At 46.6% G+C, this 16271-nt stretch overlaps 1 protein-coding gene across 2 annotated transcripts in view; it reads right to left on the reverse strand.

Annotated features, from left to right (window-relative positions):
• The window catches only part of LOC130124091 (junctophilin-1-like), a 55256-nt gene extending 39207 nt beyond the window's left edge, over nucleotides 1-16049 (reverse strand). For both annotated transcript variants that reach the window (XM_056293485.1, XM_056293484.1), the window contains exon 1: nucleotides 15671-16049. In XM_056293485.1, coding sequence (XP_056149460.1) covers nucleotides 15671-16049 — 379 coding nt within the window. The remainder of the gene's footprint in view (nucleotides 1-15670) is intronic.
• Nucleotides 16050-16271: the final 222 nt, after the last annotated feature.

A 16271-nucleotide genomic window follows, 5' to 3' on the forward strand; every position in this document is an offset into this window, starting at 1 on the left:
ATTTGACATTATTCATGTGTACATTACTATCACCCAGCAATGTTATATTGGGGGAAAGAACGTAGGAAGGTTATAAAAACAAACAGAAAGTTCATTTAAGAAATCGTTGTTGGACTTGGGTGGTTGATAAACATGGCTTGTATAGTCGTGTAACCGCGTATATGATCTGCCCGCTACCGGATTCGAGCTGCAGTGTACTGCGCCACAGGGCGGAATCGCTACCGGCTCGACTAGAGGGGGTCGACCCCTGGCGGTAGGCCAGTGTCTTTTTTCTTTTTTGCAGGTTACAGCACCCTCTCTCGGAAGCGCGCCCGTTATTCCCGCGCTCCGAAGAGACTTCTGAGGCGCCCTTCTAAGACTTGTGTGATTCAGACGTTCTCATAGAAGAATTGGATTGTGTTATCCGAAACATGGCTACAGGTAAATCTCCTGGCTCCGATGGTCTTACTACCAATTTTTTCAAATGTTTTTGGGTCAGATATTAGAGAATTCTTACCAAATGCAATAAAGGGCCGCATAGAAAGGCGGGAACTGACCCCAACTATGAAAGAAGGAGTAATTATATTGATCCCTACACCAGGGAAAGATAAAAGTATTCTGGATAATTGAAGGCCTATCAATTTGCTAAATAGAGATCATAAGATTCTGTCAGGAGTGTTAGCTGCCAGACTGAAAGAAGGTACAACACAAATAGTGAAACACAGTCTTGTTTTATCAAGGGAAGATCTATTCACAATAACGTCTGTCTGGTTCTGGATCTGCTAGATTACAGTGATTTAGCTGAAGATGATGGATTCTTACTGTTTCTAGATTTTCACAAAGCGTTTCATTCTGTTGAGCACCCTTTCATTTTACAAGCCCTACATCATTTTGGCTTTGGAGAAAAGTTTGTTGGTGCCATAAGCATGTTATACAAGGATATAAACAGTTACGTGTCCTTACCTGGTGGTACCTGCCCGAGATTTGGTGTTAAGAGAGGCATTAGGCAAGGCTGTGGCAGCTCCCCTTTATTATTCATTACTGTAGCAGAATTACTTTCCATTCTAATTAAAAATGATAACACTGATGGCCTGGAGGCCTTGGGCAACAAATTACTGATAAGCCAACTTGTGGATGACACCACACTTTCCTTAAAAATGCCTCCCAGATCCCCTTGGCCCTTAAATTATTTGAGCTCTTTACCAAAGCATCAGGTTTAACTCTGAATATAAGCAAATATGAACTTCTAGCGATACATGAGCATCATTCTAGCTCTTTATTTGGTGCCCCTGTTAAAACTGAGGTTAAATATTTAGGAATTAACTTAAGTAAAAACCTTAAATCAAGAGAAGAGATGAATGTTCAGAATAATATTACTAAGTGTAAAGCTATATTAAACAGCTGGTTACAGAGGGACATTACTCTGTTTGGGAGGACTCTACTCACCAAGATGGAGAGTCTCTCTAGATTTATTTATCCTGCTTACTCATTGGCTATTTTATCAAGAATGATTAAATCCATAAACCAAACTAATTTCAATTTTATTTGGAAAAACAATTGTCATTGTGTCAGGAAAAGTGACCTCTTGAAAAGTTATGAAAACGGGGGGCTGAATGCCATTGATTTTGACATTATGAATGGTATGATCAAACTGAAGTGTCTAAAAGCCTTTGTCATGGATGAGACTGTTTTGGCATGCCATTCCTAATGCAGTCTTTAAAAAGCTGGGAGGGATTGCTTTTCTTTTGAACTGTGATTTTGAACTGTCCAAGATACCGTTAGGTTTATCCGCCTTTCATATACAAGTTTTGCAATATTAGAAACTGTTGTTTAAACACAACTGTACCCCCCATGAGGTTCTAATTTGGAATAATAGATGTGTCCTGTTTAAGGGAAAATCTGTGGTTTTGGAAGAGTGGTGGAAGAAGGGTGTTTGGTCCATTACACACATCATGGATGACAGAGGCAGTTTATTGAATTAAAAGAGTTGTGTTTGAAATATAGTTTATCCTCCTCTGTAAAGGCGTATGACATGGTAATAGGTGCGATCCCTATACAACTCAAGATGATGGTCTCACAATGTCTTATTTACTCCTCTGTCAGCCCCACACTTCGCCCCTTCATGATTGATAACTTAAAGTTTGTCGACAGAGCCTGCAATAATCTCTTTATCAGAAACTCGCTGTTGAAGATATGTTATCCTGACCCTTTAAGAAGGGATTATATTTTAGACATGTACTCAAATCTGAATGCCCATAAAATTAGAAAAAGATACATTTCATTCCCTATCCCCCCCAAAGCCAAAGAGGTTCACTTCAAGATAATTGATATTTACCCCTCCAGTGAATTTATAAGTTTAAAATGTAATGTAATTTCTGCCAATTCTGCAAGACAGACATAGAAACAACAGATCATTTATTTTCCACTGTAACATTACTTATAATTTCTGGTATAATTTGTATGTATGGATGAAGTCAAGCATTAGTACTCTACCGCCATTTCTACTAGTAATTGTAAAATTTGGAATGTTTATGGAAGATAGAAATATAGAATTCTTCTTGAATAATGTGATTATTTTGGCAAAATATTTCATGCACAAATGTAAATATTGCAAAACGCATCCCTGTTTAGCAGCCTTTAAACCCGAATTAGTAACTTTGTCAAAATCTCTAAAATGTATGAAAAACAGAAATGCCCAAAAATTATTCTTTGCATTTGAACAGTTTAATGTAATTTAACCCCTGGAATATTGTATAGTCCTATTTTATTTTATCTCTTTTTACTTGACTATTTCTGTTTCCTTGTTTTGTTCTCATTGTCTTTGACATGTTTGATGTACTGTTATTAGCCTACTCTGTTGTTTTAGAGTATAAAGGCTTTGTTTGATGTGTTTGTATATCTGTAGTCTTGATTAAAAAAAAAACTTTTCAAAGCGAAAGCAAAGTGGAGGATATCACGTCCAGTATCCCTGACCAAATTCAACTCTACAGGGGAGATAAAAGGAGGCGACAAGGTCGAAAAGAACGTGAAGTTTGTTTTCCAAGACATTGCCCTCGAATAAAATAGATTTTATCTCGGGGAGAAAAAAAAACAAACTTCTGAGGCGCTGCCGGACACTTCCGGATCCCACCGCTGCAACCCAGCATATGCTCCGCCCACTTCCGGATCCCACCGCTGCAACCCAGCATATGCTCCGCCCACTGCCGGATCCGATCTGAGGCGTACTGCACCATAAGGCGACACCACTAACCGCTCGACTAGAGGGGGTCGACCCCTGGCGGTAGGCCCGTGAGTCTTTTTTTTGTAGGTTACAGTAGGTCTGGCCCATTGATTTGTAGGGCAGTGGACTCAAACATGGACACATACACAGGCACAGTCATAGAAGACACTTTTCACTGGAAAGTATTGTAACGTGCATGTATAAGAAGACACGCTGGCCGTTGGCCGGCGGGTCTGACCCTTTAGTCGAGCGGTTAGCGATGTCTCCCAGGGTGCGGGCGATCCGGGTTCGCTTCCCGGCCGCGGCAGTTGCTGTGGTTGCGTTGTCCCCCGAATTCGCTACAGTATCGTGAGACCCCCCCCCCTTGTTCCCCATGTGTACACAAACCCAGCACAAATAGTTTGGATAAGCTGTGAAGTCACTGGGTTGCTGCCACGTCTGTCAAGCACAAGATATCGAACTTCAGATCATTCAGTAGATCAAAAGTAGAAGTCCCTTGCTGGTTAGCAAGCGGATCTTTTTTCTTTCTTTCTCTCTCTCTATTTTTTTGTTTGTCGAGTTTGATGCTAGCTGTAATATTTGCTAGTAATATTTGATTTGCTAATGTCCCTTACGGCTTTCCGTAGCGCCACAACAAAGTCACGTGATGTACGTAACAACGTCAGTCGGAATCCGGTCGGTGAATAAACACCCAGCACGAGAGAAGTCGTCCTTGCTTTATTAATGTTATAAACTAACATAGCCAGAGGGCACAGATCATTACATGGTGTCAGAGTAGCGGAGTTTAAATACCCAATATGGATTCGTACGGCGTTCCAGCTCCACGGATGGACTGGGAATCGGCGAACTTACCTGAAGCATGGAGACGATTTCGACAAACAACGGAGCTAATGTTCACGGGCCCCCTGCGCGGGAAGAATGAAGAGGAGAAATGCAGCTACCTCCTGCTCTGGATAGGGGAAAAAGGGCGCGATGTGCACAACACTTGGACACTCAGCGGAGAACAAGCCAAGAAGCTAGAAACGTACTACGATAAGTACACTGAGTACATCACCCCCAAAGCAAACCCGATTTATGCCAGATATAAATTTCATGAAAAGATGCAGGGAGAGAGTGAATCCTTCGAACGATTTGTAACTGAGCTAAAGCTCCTAGTCAAAGACTGTGGCTACCCAAATGCCGACGAGATGGTCAGGGACCGCATCGTGTTTGCCACCAACTCACCCAGAGTGAGAGAAAAGCTACTTAGCCAGGGAGCTGAGCTAACGCTAGAAAAGGCCATAGATGTAGCCCGCTCACACGAGCTAGCAAAGCAACAGCTAAAGTCTATGGGCCAGGGCAGCACACATGAAACGGTGCACGCAATAGGCAGAAAGACTTACAAACCGAACGCACCCAAAGCAGCTAACGCTAACTTCAGACAAAGGGACGTTAGCACCGCCGCCAGGGCGTGTAGCTATTGTGGAGGGCTACACGGCGCTAAAGCCACTTGCCCAGCTAAGGGTAAACAATGCATTAAATGCAAGAAGCTCAATCATTTTGCTAAAGTATGCAAGTCTAGCTCCCAGGGACAGACAAAGTACTACCGCGGCACAGTACATGCCGTCGGAGAGAACCCAGAAGAGTACACCACTGACAGAGAGCAGGAAGAACTGTACTTCGACAACATTACAGTGGAGAGCACCGCTGTGGGAGAACAGACAGAGCTGTACATAGACTGCATCTCAATAGAGAACAACGGAAAAAGCAACGAGCAGGCTTACGTAGAGGTTGGAATTGGCACACCTCCACAGAAGGTAAAGTTTAAACTAGACACTGGGGCACAGGCCAATACTATTCCCACCAACCTGTTCCAGGCGCTGTTCAAAAATGTGACACTGAAACCAGCAATACACAGACTCACTGAATATGGAGGAGGCGCGCTGAGCGTGAAAGGCACATGCAAACTCAAATGTAAGTACAGAGACAATGCAATTATGCTGGACTTTTACGTCATTGACACAAACGCCCCACCAGTCATGGCAATGAAAACATGCCGTGACCTAAACTTGGTAAAAATAGTGATGGCTGTGAGCGAGGAAAACAATGTCACATCACAGAGCATAATGGATGAGTATGCAGATGTTTTCCAAGGAATAGGAGAGTTCCCAGGCGAGTGCACCTTCCGCGTCACACCAGATGCAACGCCGGTCGTCTGCCCGCCACGCAGAATCCCCATCGCCCTACGCAGCAAACTGAGGGACGAGCTTGACAGCATGGAGAAAGGCGGCATAATCTGTAAGGTAACAGAACCCACAGAATGGGTGAACGCACTCGTCATTGTTGAGAAGCCAAAGACAGGCAAACTTAGAGTGTGTTTAGACCCCAGAGCTCTTAACAAAGTGATACAACGACCTCACTACCCCCTCCCCACGCTGGAGGACGCCACCACAAAGCTTGCTGGAGCTGAGTACTTTAGCGTGTTAGACGCGCGGTCAGGCTATTGGGCCATCAAACTGAGCACTGAATCCTCAATGTTGACGACATTTAACACAGTGTTTGGCAGGTATCGTTTCCTCAGACTGCCATTCGGAATCGTGTCCGCTCAAGACGAGTTCCAGAGACGCGTGGATGAAACATATGAAGGATTGGACGGTGTGACGGCCATAGTGGACGATATACTAGTGTTCGGCAAGACTAAAGAGGAACATGACCAGCGTCTCAGAGCGATGCTGAAGCGCACAAGGGAGCGAGGGGTGAGGCTCAACCCCGACAAGTGTCACATATGCGTGTCCGAGGTAAGCTACTTCGGCCACACGCTCTCACACGAAGGCATCAAACCAGACCCACACAAGGTGAAGGCGGTCAAGGACATGCAACCCCCACAGAACAAAGCAGAGCTGGAGACAGTCCTCGGCATGATCAACTACCTCGCCAGATTTGCTCCACACCTCTCACAGATAAACTCACCCCTCAGACAGCTTCTGAAACAGGACAGTGAGTTTGTGTGGGATGCAGTCCACGACAAGGCGTTCCAAGAGATGAAGAATCTCATTACACAGCACCCAGGTCCAGTACTCTCATATTTCGACCCGCAGAAAGAGCTGCGACTCCAAGTGGATGCATCCAAAAGTGGCCTTGGGGCTGTCATGCTCCAAGATGGCAAACCAATTGCCTATGCGTCCAAGTCACTCAACAGCACTGAAGAAAACTACGCACAGATAGAGAAGGAGCTCTACGCTGTGGTCTTCGGCTGCAAGAGGTTCCACGAGTACATGTATGGACGAAAAGTGATTGTGGAGTCAGACCACAAGCCTCTGGAGGCAATACTAAAAAAGCCACTGGCAGCAGCACCACCCCGGCTGCAACGGATGATCCTGGCGCTCCAAAAATACGACATCCAAATCATCCACCGCCCCGGTAAGGACATACCGGTGGCCGACACACTGTCACGCAAGTCAATAGAACACCACGACAGTGACCTACAGGAAGGGATGGAGGCCCAAGTGCACACAGTCCTCAGCAACATCCCTGTGAGCGACACAAGACTCACAGAAATCAAGCAGGAAACAGCGCAAGATCCACAGCTCACCGCACTCAGACGAGCCACACTCACTGGCTGGCCAGACACAAAGAAAAAGTGCCCGCCCAGCATCCAGGAATACTGGAACCACAGAGCAGAAATCTCAGAAATGGACGGTATCCTGTTCAAAGGTGAGAGAATCATTGTCCCCCAAAAGCTTCGCAAGGACATGATACAGCGCATCCATGCCAGCCACCTTGGCGTGGAAAAAAGCAAATGCCGAGCAAGAGACTTACTGTTCTGGCCTGGCATGGGGAAACAGATCGAGGATGCGGTAGCAGACTGCAGCATATGCCAAGAACGGCGCAGCGCAAATGCAAAGGAACCAATGATGTCACACGCCATACCCGAGCGGCCGTGGCAAGTGATAGGCACAGACCTATTCACATGGAACTCACAGGACTTCATAGTCACTGTGGACTACTACTCCAGATTCTTCGAGCTAGAGAGACTTTACAGCTGCACCTCATCTGCCGTCATCATGAAGCTGAAAGCAGCAATGGCTCGACACGGAATCCCCGAGACTATCATCAGCGACAACGGTCCGTGCTACAGCTCTGGTGAGTTCCGCAACTTCTCACAGACATGGGGTTTCTCACACACCACCACAAGCCCCCACTACCCACAGAGCAACGGCCTCTCCGAGAAGACTGTCCAGACGGCCAAACGCATCCTGGACAAAGCCAAAGCTGAGAACAAAGACCCCTACATGAGCTTACTGGAGTATCGCAACACACCGGTGGACAACCTGAAATCACCGGCACAGCTACTGATGAGTCGGAGGCTGCGGTCCATTCTCCCATCAACAGCAAAACACCTGCAGCCACAGATCGCCAGTCAGGAGGATGTTCACAAAAGGAGAGAGGTATGTCAACAGCGCCAGCAGGCATACTACAACCGAACAGCCAAACCTCTGCCCCACCTGCCCGCAGGCACACCAATCCGCTTCCGGCAGGAGGATGGATCCTGGAGACCTGCAACTGTGGAAAGACCAGCGAACACAGACAGGAGCTACCACATCCAAACCAAAGAAGGTCAGATCTACCGACGCAACCGTCAACACCTGCGACAAAGCAGAGTGAACACTCACACTACACACACACACACTTCACAGCAGACTGTTACCAGCGCTAACAACAACACACAAGCCCATCAGCAAGAGCATGCTGAACCTCCAGACACGAACAATCAGCGACAACCAGACACACAGCCTGGTTACACCACGAGGTCAGGTCGCACGGTCAAACCAAGACAAATCCTTGACTTATGAATGTAAAAAAAAAAAGAAATGAAAAAAAAGATGAAATGTTATTACGGTGTCACATTTAGACAGTGAAGGAAATGTTTTACACTACTTTGTTGCAGTCCAGTTATATAAGAGTTCCACTTTCATATTCTTTCTTATTAAGATTGTATTCGCTTATAAACGTGCTCAACGTGGTCTGTATCTCTGCAGAGAAAGCAGCACTTTTCAGAAAAAGGGAGATGTAATATTTGCTAGTAATATTTGATTTGCTAATGTCCCTTACGGCTTTCCGTAGCGCCACAACAAAGTCACGTGATGTACGTAACAACGTCAGTCGGAATCCGGTCGGTGAATAAACACCCAGCACGAGAGAAGTCGTCCTTGCTTTATTAATGTTATAAACTAACATAGCCAGAGGGCACGGATCATTACACTAGCCAAATTGGCTAGGTTAGCTAGTGTGCTGTGGTCAACAGTCCGTCTGCACTTTCTTGAGGGACGAGGAATGGAAGACCAGAAGGAACGTGTTGGTTTTGTGTCATCGAAATGGAAGCTCCAGAGGATCCGCCGTGAACGTGTTTCCGACGAAAACGACAAGCGATGTGAAGATGCAACGCCGGTGGTGGCTCAGAGAGGTGGGGTGGTAGTTGGAAAAGGTCCGCTGCCGTGTACTGAAGTAACGGTGTTGCTGGATGGAGTATCAAAGAGGATAATCCAGGCGAACGTAATCAATATAAACCGCCTATTGAGCCACATTGTTGCCAGTGTTGTACCCAACGTAGGCTCCAGAGTAGAACAGCAGCTGGGGGAGGGGGAGGCGAGGAATCCAGTAGCCAAGTATAAAGCAATTGGTAGCCCAAAGCACACAGGATTATCAGATAAAAACAAGCAAACAAGTATCTGAAATTGTCAGCAGAATGAGCTACTGTTCATTCGGCTAAAGGAACAACAGAGAGGACAGAGGAAAAATCAACAGAAAGATCCAGAGAGCAGCGGCAGCTAGTCGCGCCAGCATTCACCCTTCAGGACCATGTGACCCCAACATTCACACTAAGTCCCTCCAAATTTGCTGTTTGCCTCTGGAGTAAAGAGTGCAAGGCATCCAACACACGATAGTCAAGGATCCTAACCCTGCGCAGTCCAAACAAATGGTCAATAGCATTGTTGCACCATCCACCAGAGCACACTGCCACTTGTTGAGGTGCAGAGGCGGGTATGTTTGCGACACTAAGGGGGATTAAGCGGTTGATCAAGGGTCTGCTTTCATAAACAAAAGTTAAGTGCCCAGTCTGCATCTGAGAAAGTCAGCAGTAAAGTATACTCCCACCAGTGCTAGCTATGATGGGCAAAGAAAGTTCAATCAGGGAATTCTTGCTGACCGCTGAACTGTTCAAGGTTGGGCTATTTAATTGGAGGAAACTAGTTGAGCCTGATGGATACCATGGTGCGGCTGATGCAACGCTTATTTCGTGCTGCTTGGCCACCTCCATCCCACCTGCCACATCTTTGGATCTGTTCAATGTACATGTATGTACAATGTACATGTATGTAGTCATATACAATATACATATATGTTGTTGATATTTGATCATTGATTTGATAGTTGACTTCAACTAGATGATAGATGATAGTTTAATGCACTCTATACATCTTTTCCATCAGGATGGTGCCGGTGCCGGTTCTGGTGCCAGTGCGGAGCCAGTTCTGTCTTGGTGCCTTCTGAGAACCTAATGTTACGCATCGGCGGTTAAGGTGATTTTCCTTTTAAAAAAAGGATAAAAATCTGTTTACCTCTGTAGCCATCTCAAGCTCTGCTCTTAGTTCTTCATACACCTTGTTCTTCCTCACAGTTCCTGCAAGTTTCTCTTGTATTTTTGTGGAGTCCCAGAGTGCCAAGAAAGCGTTGGTCTCTTCCACCGCACACTGCTGGCTCGACTTTTCACCACTGCTGCTGCTTTCACTAAGGTTTTATCAAAATGGCGGCGAATTTCTTGCGGTAGCCCCTCCCATAGCCACTGACTCAGTGGTTCCAACTTCTGGACCAGCAATTTTGAGGACCCGTTTATTTTATTATTTATTTATTTATTTATTTATTATTTTTTGGGGGGGGGGGGTTGAAATGCGTTGAACCGGTTCTAGATTAGCTATTGGCACCGCGTCAGTGGAAAGGGGCTATAGGTGCAGCTGTTCACAACAGATCCATTAAAGAGCAGGGTAACCAAATTGACAGATTTGCTTCAAAATACTTTATAAATGTGGGAGATGTATTGCTTTTGACATGTTAAAATGTGTTGGACCATGTATAGAACTGATTTGCGGAGTTTGACCGTTTTTGGGTATTTTTCCCGTTTTCCTTTCTTGATTTTTTGGCCGGCTTCCTTGGTGACGTCGCCGTCTTCCTTTCGGTGCCACGCCCCCAGAGTCTGAAACCAGTGGACGCTGCAGATTTTTACACGTTTTTGAAGCTTTGTTTTATATACTTCGCAACATTTTTAATCATACAGAATTGGCTGGATGGTTACTGATATGTTTTCCTGGGGTATGGGTATCCCAAAACACAGATTTGAGCTCACTTACCCCCCACTTTAAGGGCCAGTGTTTAAATAACAGTACCGTGTATATAATAAAACATACATGAGTTGTCCTGATTGAATTATCAAGGCCAGAACTTCCCCTCCACAGATGCTGCAGTTGTAGGGAGGTGGCTAGTATATGTATAGATATATTGCACAGTGCCGCTGTTGTCTCAGTTGGCAAAATACAGGCCTTGTGAGGGCCCCATGATGATAACAAATACCTTTACAGCTGAAATGCATGGTTTCCCCATCTGTCGCTCCATCTGGCAGGAAGAACTACAAACAAGGCGTTGCAGCTATTGTCGCTTGTGTGTCATCAGCTTAGCAGTAAACAGTTCCCACCTTTATAAAAATGGCATCCATGGACCAAAGCTACATAACTAGGCAATACAATATATTCCAAACTACATCAAACTATAGCTGATCACTTCTCTAATGTAGTATTGATTGTAGAATTAGTATATAACCTGTCCAACAGAAGCGTCGGCACATGACTGAAACGTTTCAATCCCTTTTCCTGCTTCAGTAGGAACATGTTTGCTGTTGCACCAACTCAGTCAAAACATTTCCACAGCGGAATATGGAGTGCCTCCAGTCATGGAAAAGATGCCAGTTAGTATTGTGTAACCTCGCTCTATGGTCCAGATGGATGAAATAACTATTAAGGGAGACATTGAGAACTATTAATGGTGAAAAATCCTGGATTTCAACTTTAGACACAGGGAAAATGATCCTAATCTCTCACATACTCGAAGGCAATTTGAGGGTTACCGGTTTGAGGAAATCCAAACACAGATCTGACCACAGTAATCGCATTTTTCAGTCAAATGCAGGTAATTGTGTTCTGATTAGTGTGCTCCAAGAGACTGCATCGAAACCTTTGACTGGTACAAATCCTATTACATGTGACTGTAATAGGAAACACAAAGTGTCTGTTTTTTGCTGCAAACAATACCTTTTGCTACAATGCAACTCGTAGTAATGACCGTGGCAGTGAACATTTACAATCCTGAAGATTGAGGCTATGCAAGCACATGTAGCATAATGTTCCATCATTCTACAATCATTAACGAGTTTGAACAAAAACTAATCCAGAACACAACGTTTCGCATCGTCAGTGTAGCAGCCAAAGCAGCAGTATAGCGTGGGTTTGAAGACGGCACGTAGTTGGGAATATGGCTAGCATGCAGATTCAGAGAGTAGAAGTCTGCTAAGGGTCTTTACTAGCAGATACCACATCAACAGCTGAACTCTTACTTCAAGCATGTTGTGTTGTTGTTGTTGGCAATGGGAAGGGTTTTGACGTAACACCGCTGGTGACTGTATGTAACTCTGAAGAGATCTCAGGGATTTAGAGTTGTCAAACAAAACTGCGTATATCAGTCTCGTACAGCTAGAAGAGACGAGCATCAGGACGGTGACTTTAAACAGCAGTTGTGATGGATAGGAGGCTGCATGTTTTCCGTGCTAAGGAGCGAGGTAGTCATCTCTAGTTCCCTAACATTATGACATTTGAGTTAAGTATTTTAAAATCATCTAGAATTACAGTAGTGGAGTAGAATATTTTCCACCGCTGGCACCTAGCAGGCCGGGGATAACCTAATCTCCCACCTGTCTCTTCCTTTTACAAGATCGAGGCAAGTGTAAGAAAAGAAGTGGGCCAAAGTTAAGGCTCAGCTCAGTCACATCATTTTCATGTTTAATTTCAGAAATGAATTATCTCCGAAAATAATAACATGTATTCATACACTCAGTATCACAACGAGAGGGGTTTTCTTTTCTCAGTGTTTAAGTGTAAAATACCCAGTATAATTCACCTGGCTCTCATGGGCCCTATACTATGCAGCACAGTAGAGACCATGCAAAAGGTACATTTAAGAACAAAACAACTATAAAGTCTAAACCAGTTTTCAAAGTTTACATGTAATCAAGAACATTATTTACTCATTAATATGACATTGGATTTAATTCTTCCTTCATGAAGGATCAGGAAGGACAGTTAAGGCTGGAAGATCAAATGTGGTGGTGGTGGTGATGGGGGGTTGGTGGAGGGAGGGGGGGCGGAACGATACAGAAAGTCACAGACAGAAAGAACTGAAAGCCCTTTGACTGAGAAACATGGTTTTATACATCCATTTATCCTTTAATTAAGAATAAATTAAATACACAACGTACTGTTAGTCAAAAGCAGAATGTTGCTAAGCAAAAATGTTAGTTTGTTGTTACTTGATCATGGTGGACATATCTGGGGAAGCTGCTATATAATCGTGCTGAGGACCACTTAACAATTGATGCATTAGTTAATCAATTAATTGATCAATTAATTAGTTGATTGATTGATTGATTGATTGATTGATTGATTGATTGATTGATTGATTGATTGATTGATTGATTGATGCATTGGGGTAATTGGTTTGGTTCACTGTTGCTGGCTGTGATTGCTTCCCTTTATCATGCATTAACTCAGCATTACAGTTGTGTAGCACACATCTTTAGGAAAAATCCACTCACAGCTGCAAGTTTCAGATGGAGCTGAACAGAAAAGAAACATTATTTGCCCTGAACTTTTGTACAGAAGCATCAGGTTCTCCAAAAAAAAAAAAAGATGTACTCGAGCACTACAAGACTCTCTCAAAAAAAAACCTTGTAAAGTAGCTTGGTTAATATGCTTAAAGCAGTGTCAGCAACTGCTCCGCCAACATGTCACTTTTCTGACGAGTGAACGACGAAGCTCATTCAGGCGTTCAAGTACACGTGACACGACGTCACTCATACTGAGCAGAATTCTGCAAGGAAAACTGTCTTTCTTGATGAACTCATTGTCACAAATGACAGGCCAACACACAGCTGTTGTCCCAAACAGCCGAACAGTCATGACAACGTGTGTTGACAATAGAATATGTACTATGCACTACTTTGTACTGCAGGAGCAGTGAGTATAAAACAAGTATAGACTTCAGTAAAAACTCTGAACTATTCCTTTAAGACCATGTTGAGCTTCTCTACGTGTTTCAGACAAAAAGAGGCGGAGAAAACAAAAAGGCTGACAAGTAAAGAAAAAAAAGAATGAGGCAGGCTGTGGGTAGTCCCGGAGGTCGAAATCCGGCGACCAGATTTCAAAGATCCACTGACTGACAGCCAGTGCAGCCAATCAACATGTTGCTGTCGGGCCGCTTTGGAGAGGAAACGACAAAAGATGGAGCGGAAATGTCCCCAGACCTGCAGAAAAACAAAACAAAACCAAAAAACCGCCTTTCTATTGGTCTGACACGTTGACGGTCACCTGTGTCGTGACGTCACAGAGTCCGGCTCTCCGCAGAAAAACAAAACAAAACCAAAAACCTGCAAAACCGCCTTTCTATTGGTCTGACACGTTGACGGTCACCTGTGTCGTGACGTCACAGAGTCCGATGCCCTCATATGACGTGTGAGTAACTCGGAGGGGGCGTGTAATCCCCGAAATAAAGAGGTAGCATGGCAAGATGTAAAGCCACTTTTGTTGCCCCTTACCTACCGGGCCAACCTTTTCCAAAAGAACAATAATCCCTTTCAGCGCGACTTGTGTAACGTGTCGCCCTGCCGCCTACGGGACACCAGTTTTGGTTAGTATGGCCGCGTCATGTGTCCTGGCTGCTCTCTAGCATGGTGTTAGTAGTGCCAGCACCGTGTGGAGGGCTGTCACCCTGCAGCCTACGGGACACCGGTTTTGGTTAGTATGGCCGCGTCATGTGTCCTGGCTGCCGGTGTTAGTAGTGCCAGCACCGTGTGGAGGGCTGTCACCCTGCAGCCTACGGGACACCGGTTTTGGTTAGTATGGCCGCGTCATGTGTCCTGGCTGCCGGTGTTAGTAGTGCCAGCACCGTGTGGAGGGCTGTCACCCTGCAGCCTACGGGACACCGGTTTTGGTTAGTATGGCCGCGTCATGTGTCCTGGCTGCCGGTGTTAGTAGTGCCAGCACCGTGTGGAGGGCTGTCACCCTGCAGCCTACGGGACACCGGTTTTGGTTAGTATGGCCGCGTCATGTGTCCTGGCTGCTGTCTAGCATGGTGTTAGTAGTGCCAGCACCGTGTGGAGGGCTGTCACCCTGCAGCCTACGGGACACCGGTTTTGGTTAGTATGGCCGCGTCATGTGTCCTGGCTGCTGTCTAGCATGGTGTTAGTAGTGCCAGCACCGTGTGGAGGGCTGTCACCCTGCAGCCTGCGGGACACCGGTTTTGGTTAGTATGGCCGCGTCATGTGTCCTGGCTGCTCTCTAGCATGGTGTTAGTAGTGCCAGCACCGTGTGGAGGGCTGTCACCCTGCAGCCTACGGGACACCGGTTTTGGTTAGTATGGCCGCGTCATGTGTCCTGGCTGCTGTCTAGCATGGTGTTAGTAGTGCCAGCACCGTGTGGAGGGCTGTCACCCTGCAGCCTGCGGGACACCGGTTTTGGTTAGTATGGCCGCGTCATGTGTCCTGGCTGCTCTCTAGCATGGTGTTAGTAGTGCCAGCACCGTGTGGAGGGCTGTCACCCTGCAGCCTACGGGACACCGGTTTTGGTTAGTATGGCCGCGTCATGTGTCCTGGCTGCTCTCTAGCATGGTGTTAGTAGTGCCAGCACCGTGTGGAGGGCTGTCACCCTGCAGCCTACGGGACACCAGTTTTGGTTAGTATGGCCGCGTCATGTGTCCTGGCTGCTCTCTAGCATGGTGTTAGTGGTGCCAGCACCGTGTGGAGGGCTGTCACCCTGCCGCCTACGGGACACCGGTTTTGGTTAGTATGGCCGCGTCATGTGTCCTGGCTGCCGGTGTTAGTGGTGCCAGCACCGTGTGGAGGGCTGTCACCCTGCCGCCTACGGCGCACACAGGCTTGCTGCAGGTGCGGTTTGGCGGACCACCTCAGCACCAGCGTGTCGCATCTCTTCGCTACTGAAACCGGATTTTCGAACATGTGAACGGTGCGCCGTGAGCTCCGCAAATAACACGTGTGAGTGGATGGATAAATCACAACATGATCCCTTCCTCTCTCTCTCTCTCTCTCTCTCTCTCGCCTTAGCTGGGAGCACCTCCCCAGGCTGCACTACAGCGCCCCGTATCCCTCGGTGTTACCTCCATCCCCGTACGTCTCCACGCCGTATCCGTCCTGCAAGCCGTTGCTCCACGTCCCCTCGTATCTAGCCGACGTGTTCAGGCTCTGCCGGACGCCGTACCGGCCCTTGTATCCGTGCGTCCATTCCCCGCGGTAAATCCACCTCCCCTTGGTCTCCACGCCGAGTCCGTGGCGCTTCCCCTGCGCCCAGTAGCCCTGGTAGACATTCCCGCTGGGCCAGGTGTACACGCCGACTACCTCGAACCCGCTGGACCACGATCCCGAGTACTCGCCCTGACCCTTGGGTCCGGTGCAGATGCCGTGTCCGTGGGCTTTGCCGTCATCCCAGCCTCCGCAGTACGTGCCACCGTCGTCAAAATCGAACCGACCGCCCGTCATTCAGAACAAGGAGGGAGCGGGAGCGCAGGCAGGGCGGAGCGGGTGGCCTCTCGTGCGTCCAGAGTGAACGAGTGGAGATCTGCTTTCTGGAGCCGGGGAAGTCATGGGGGGGTGGGGGGCGGCGGCGAAAAACTGGGCACCTGGGTGAGAGAGAGAGAGAGAGAGAGAGAGAGAGAGAGAGAGAGAGAGAGAGAGAGAGAGAGAGAGAGAGAGAGAGAGAGA

The sequence above is a fragment of the Lampris incognitus genome, chromosome 14 (assembly GCF_029633865.1).
Source record: "Lampris incognitus isolate fLamInc1 chromosome 14, fLamInc1.hap2, whole genome shotgun sequence".
In the NCBI taxonomy this organism is placed as follows: domain Eukaryota; kingdom Metazoa; phylum Chordata; class Actinopteri; order Lampriformes; family Lampridae; genus Lampris; species Lampris incognitus.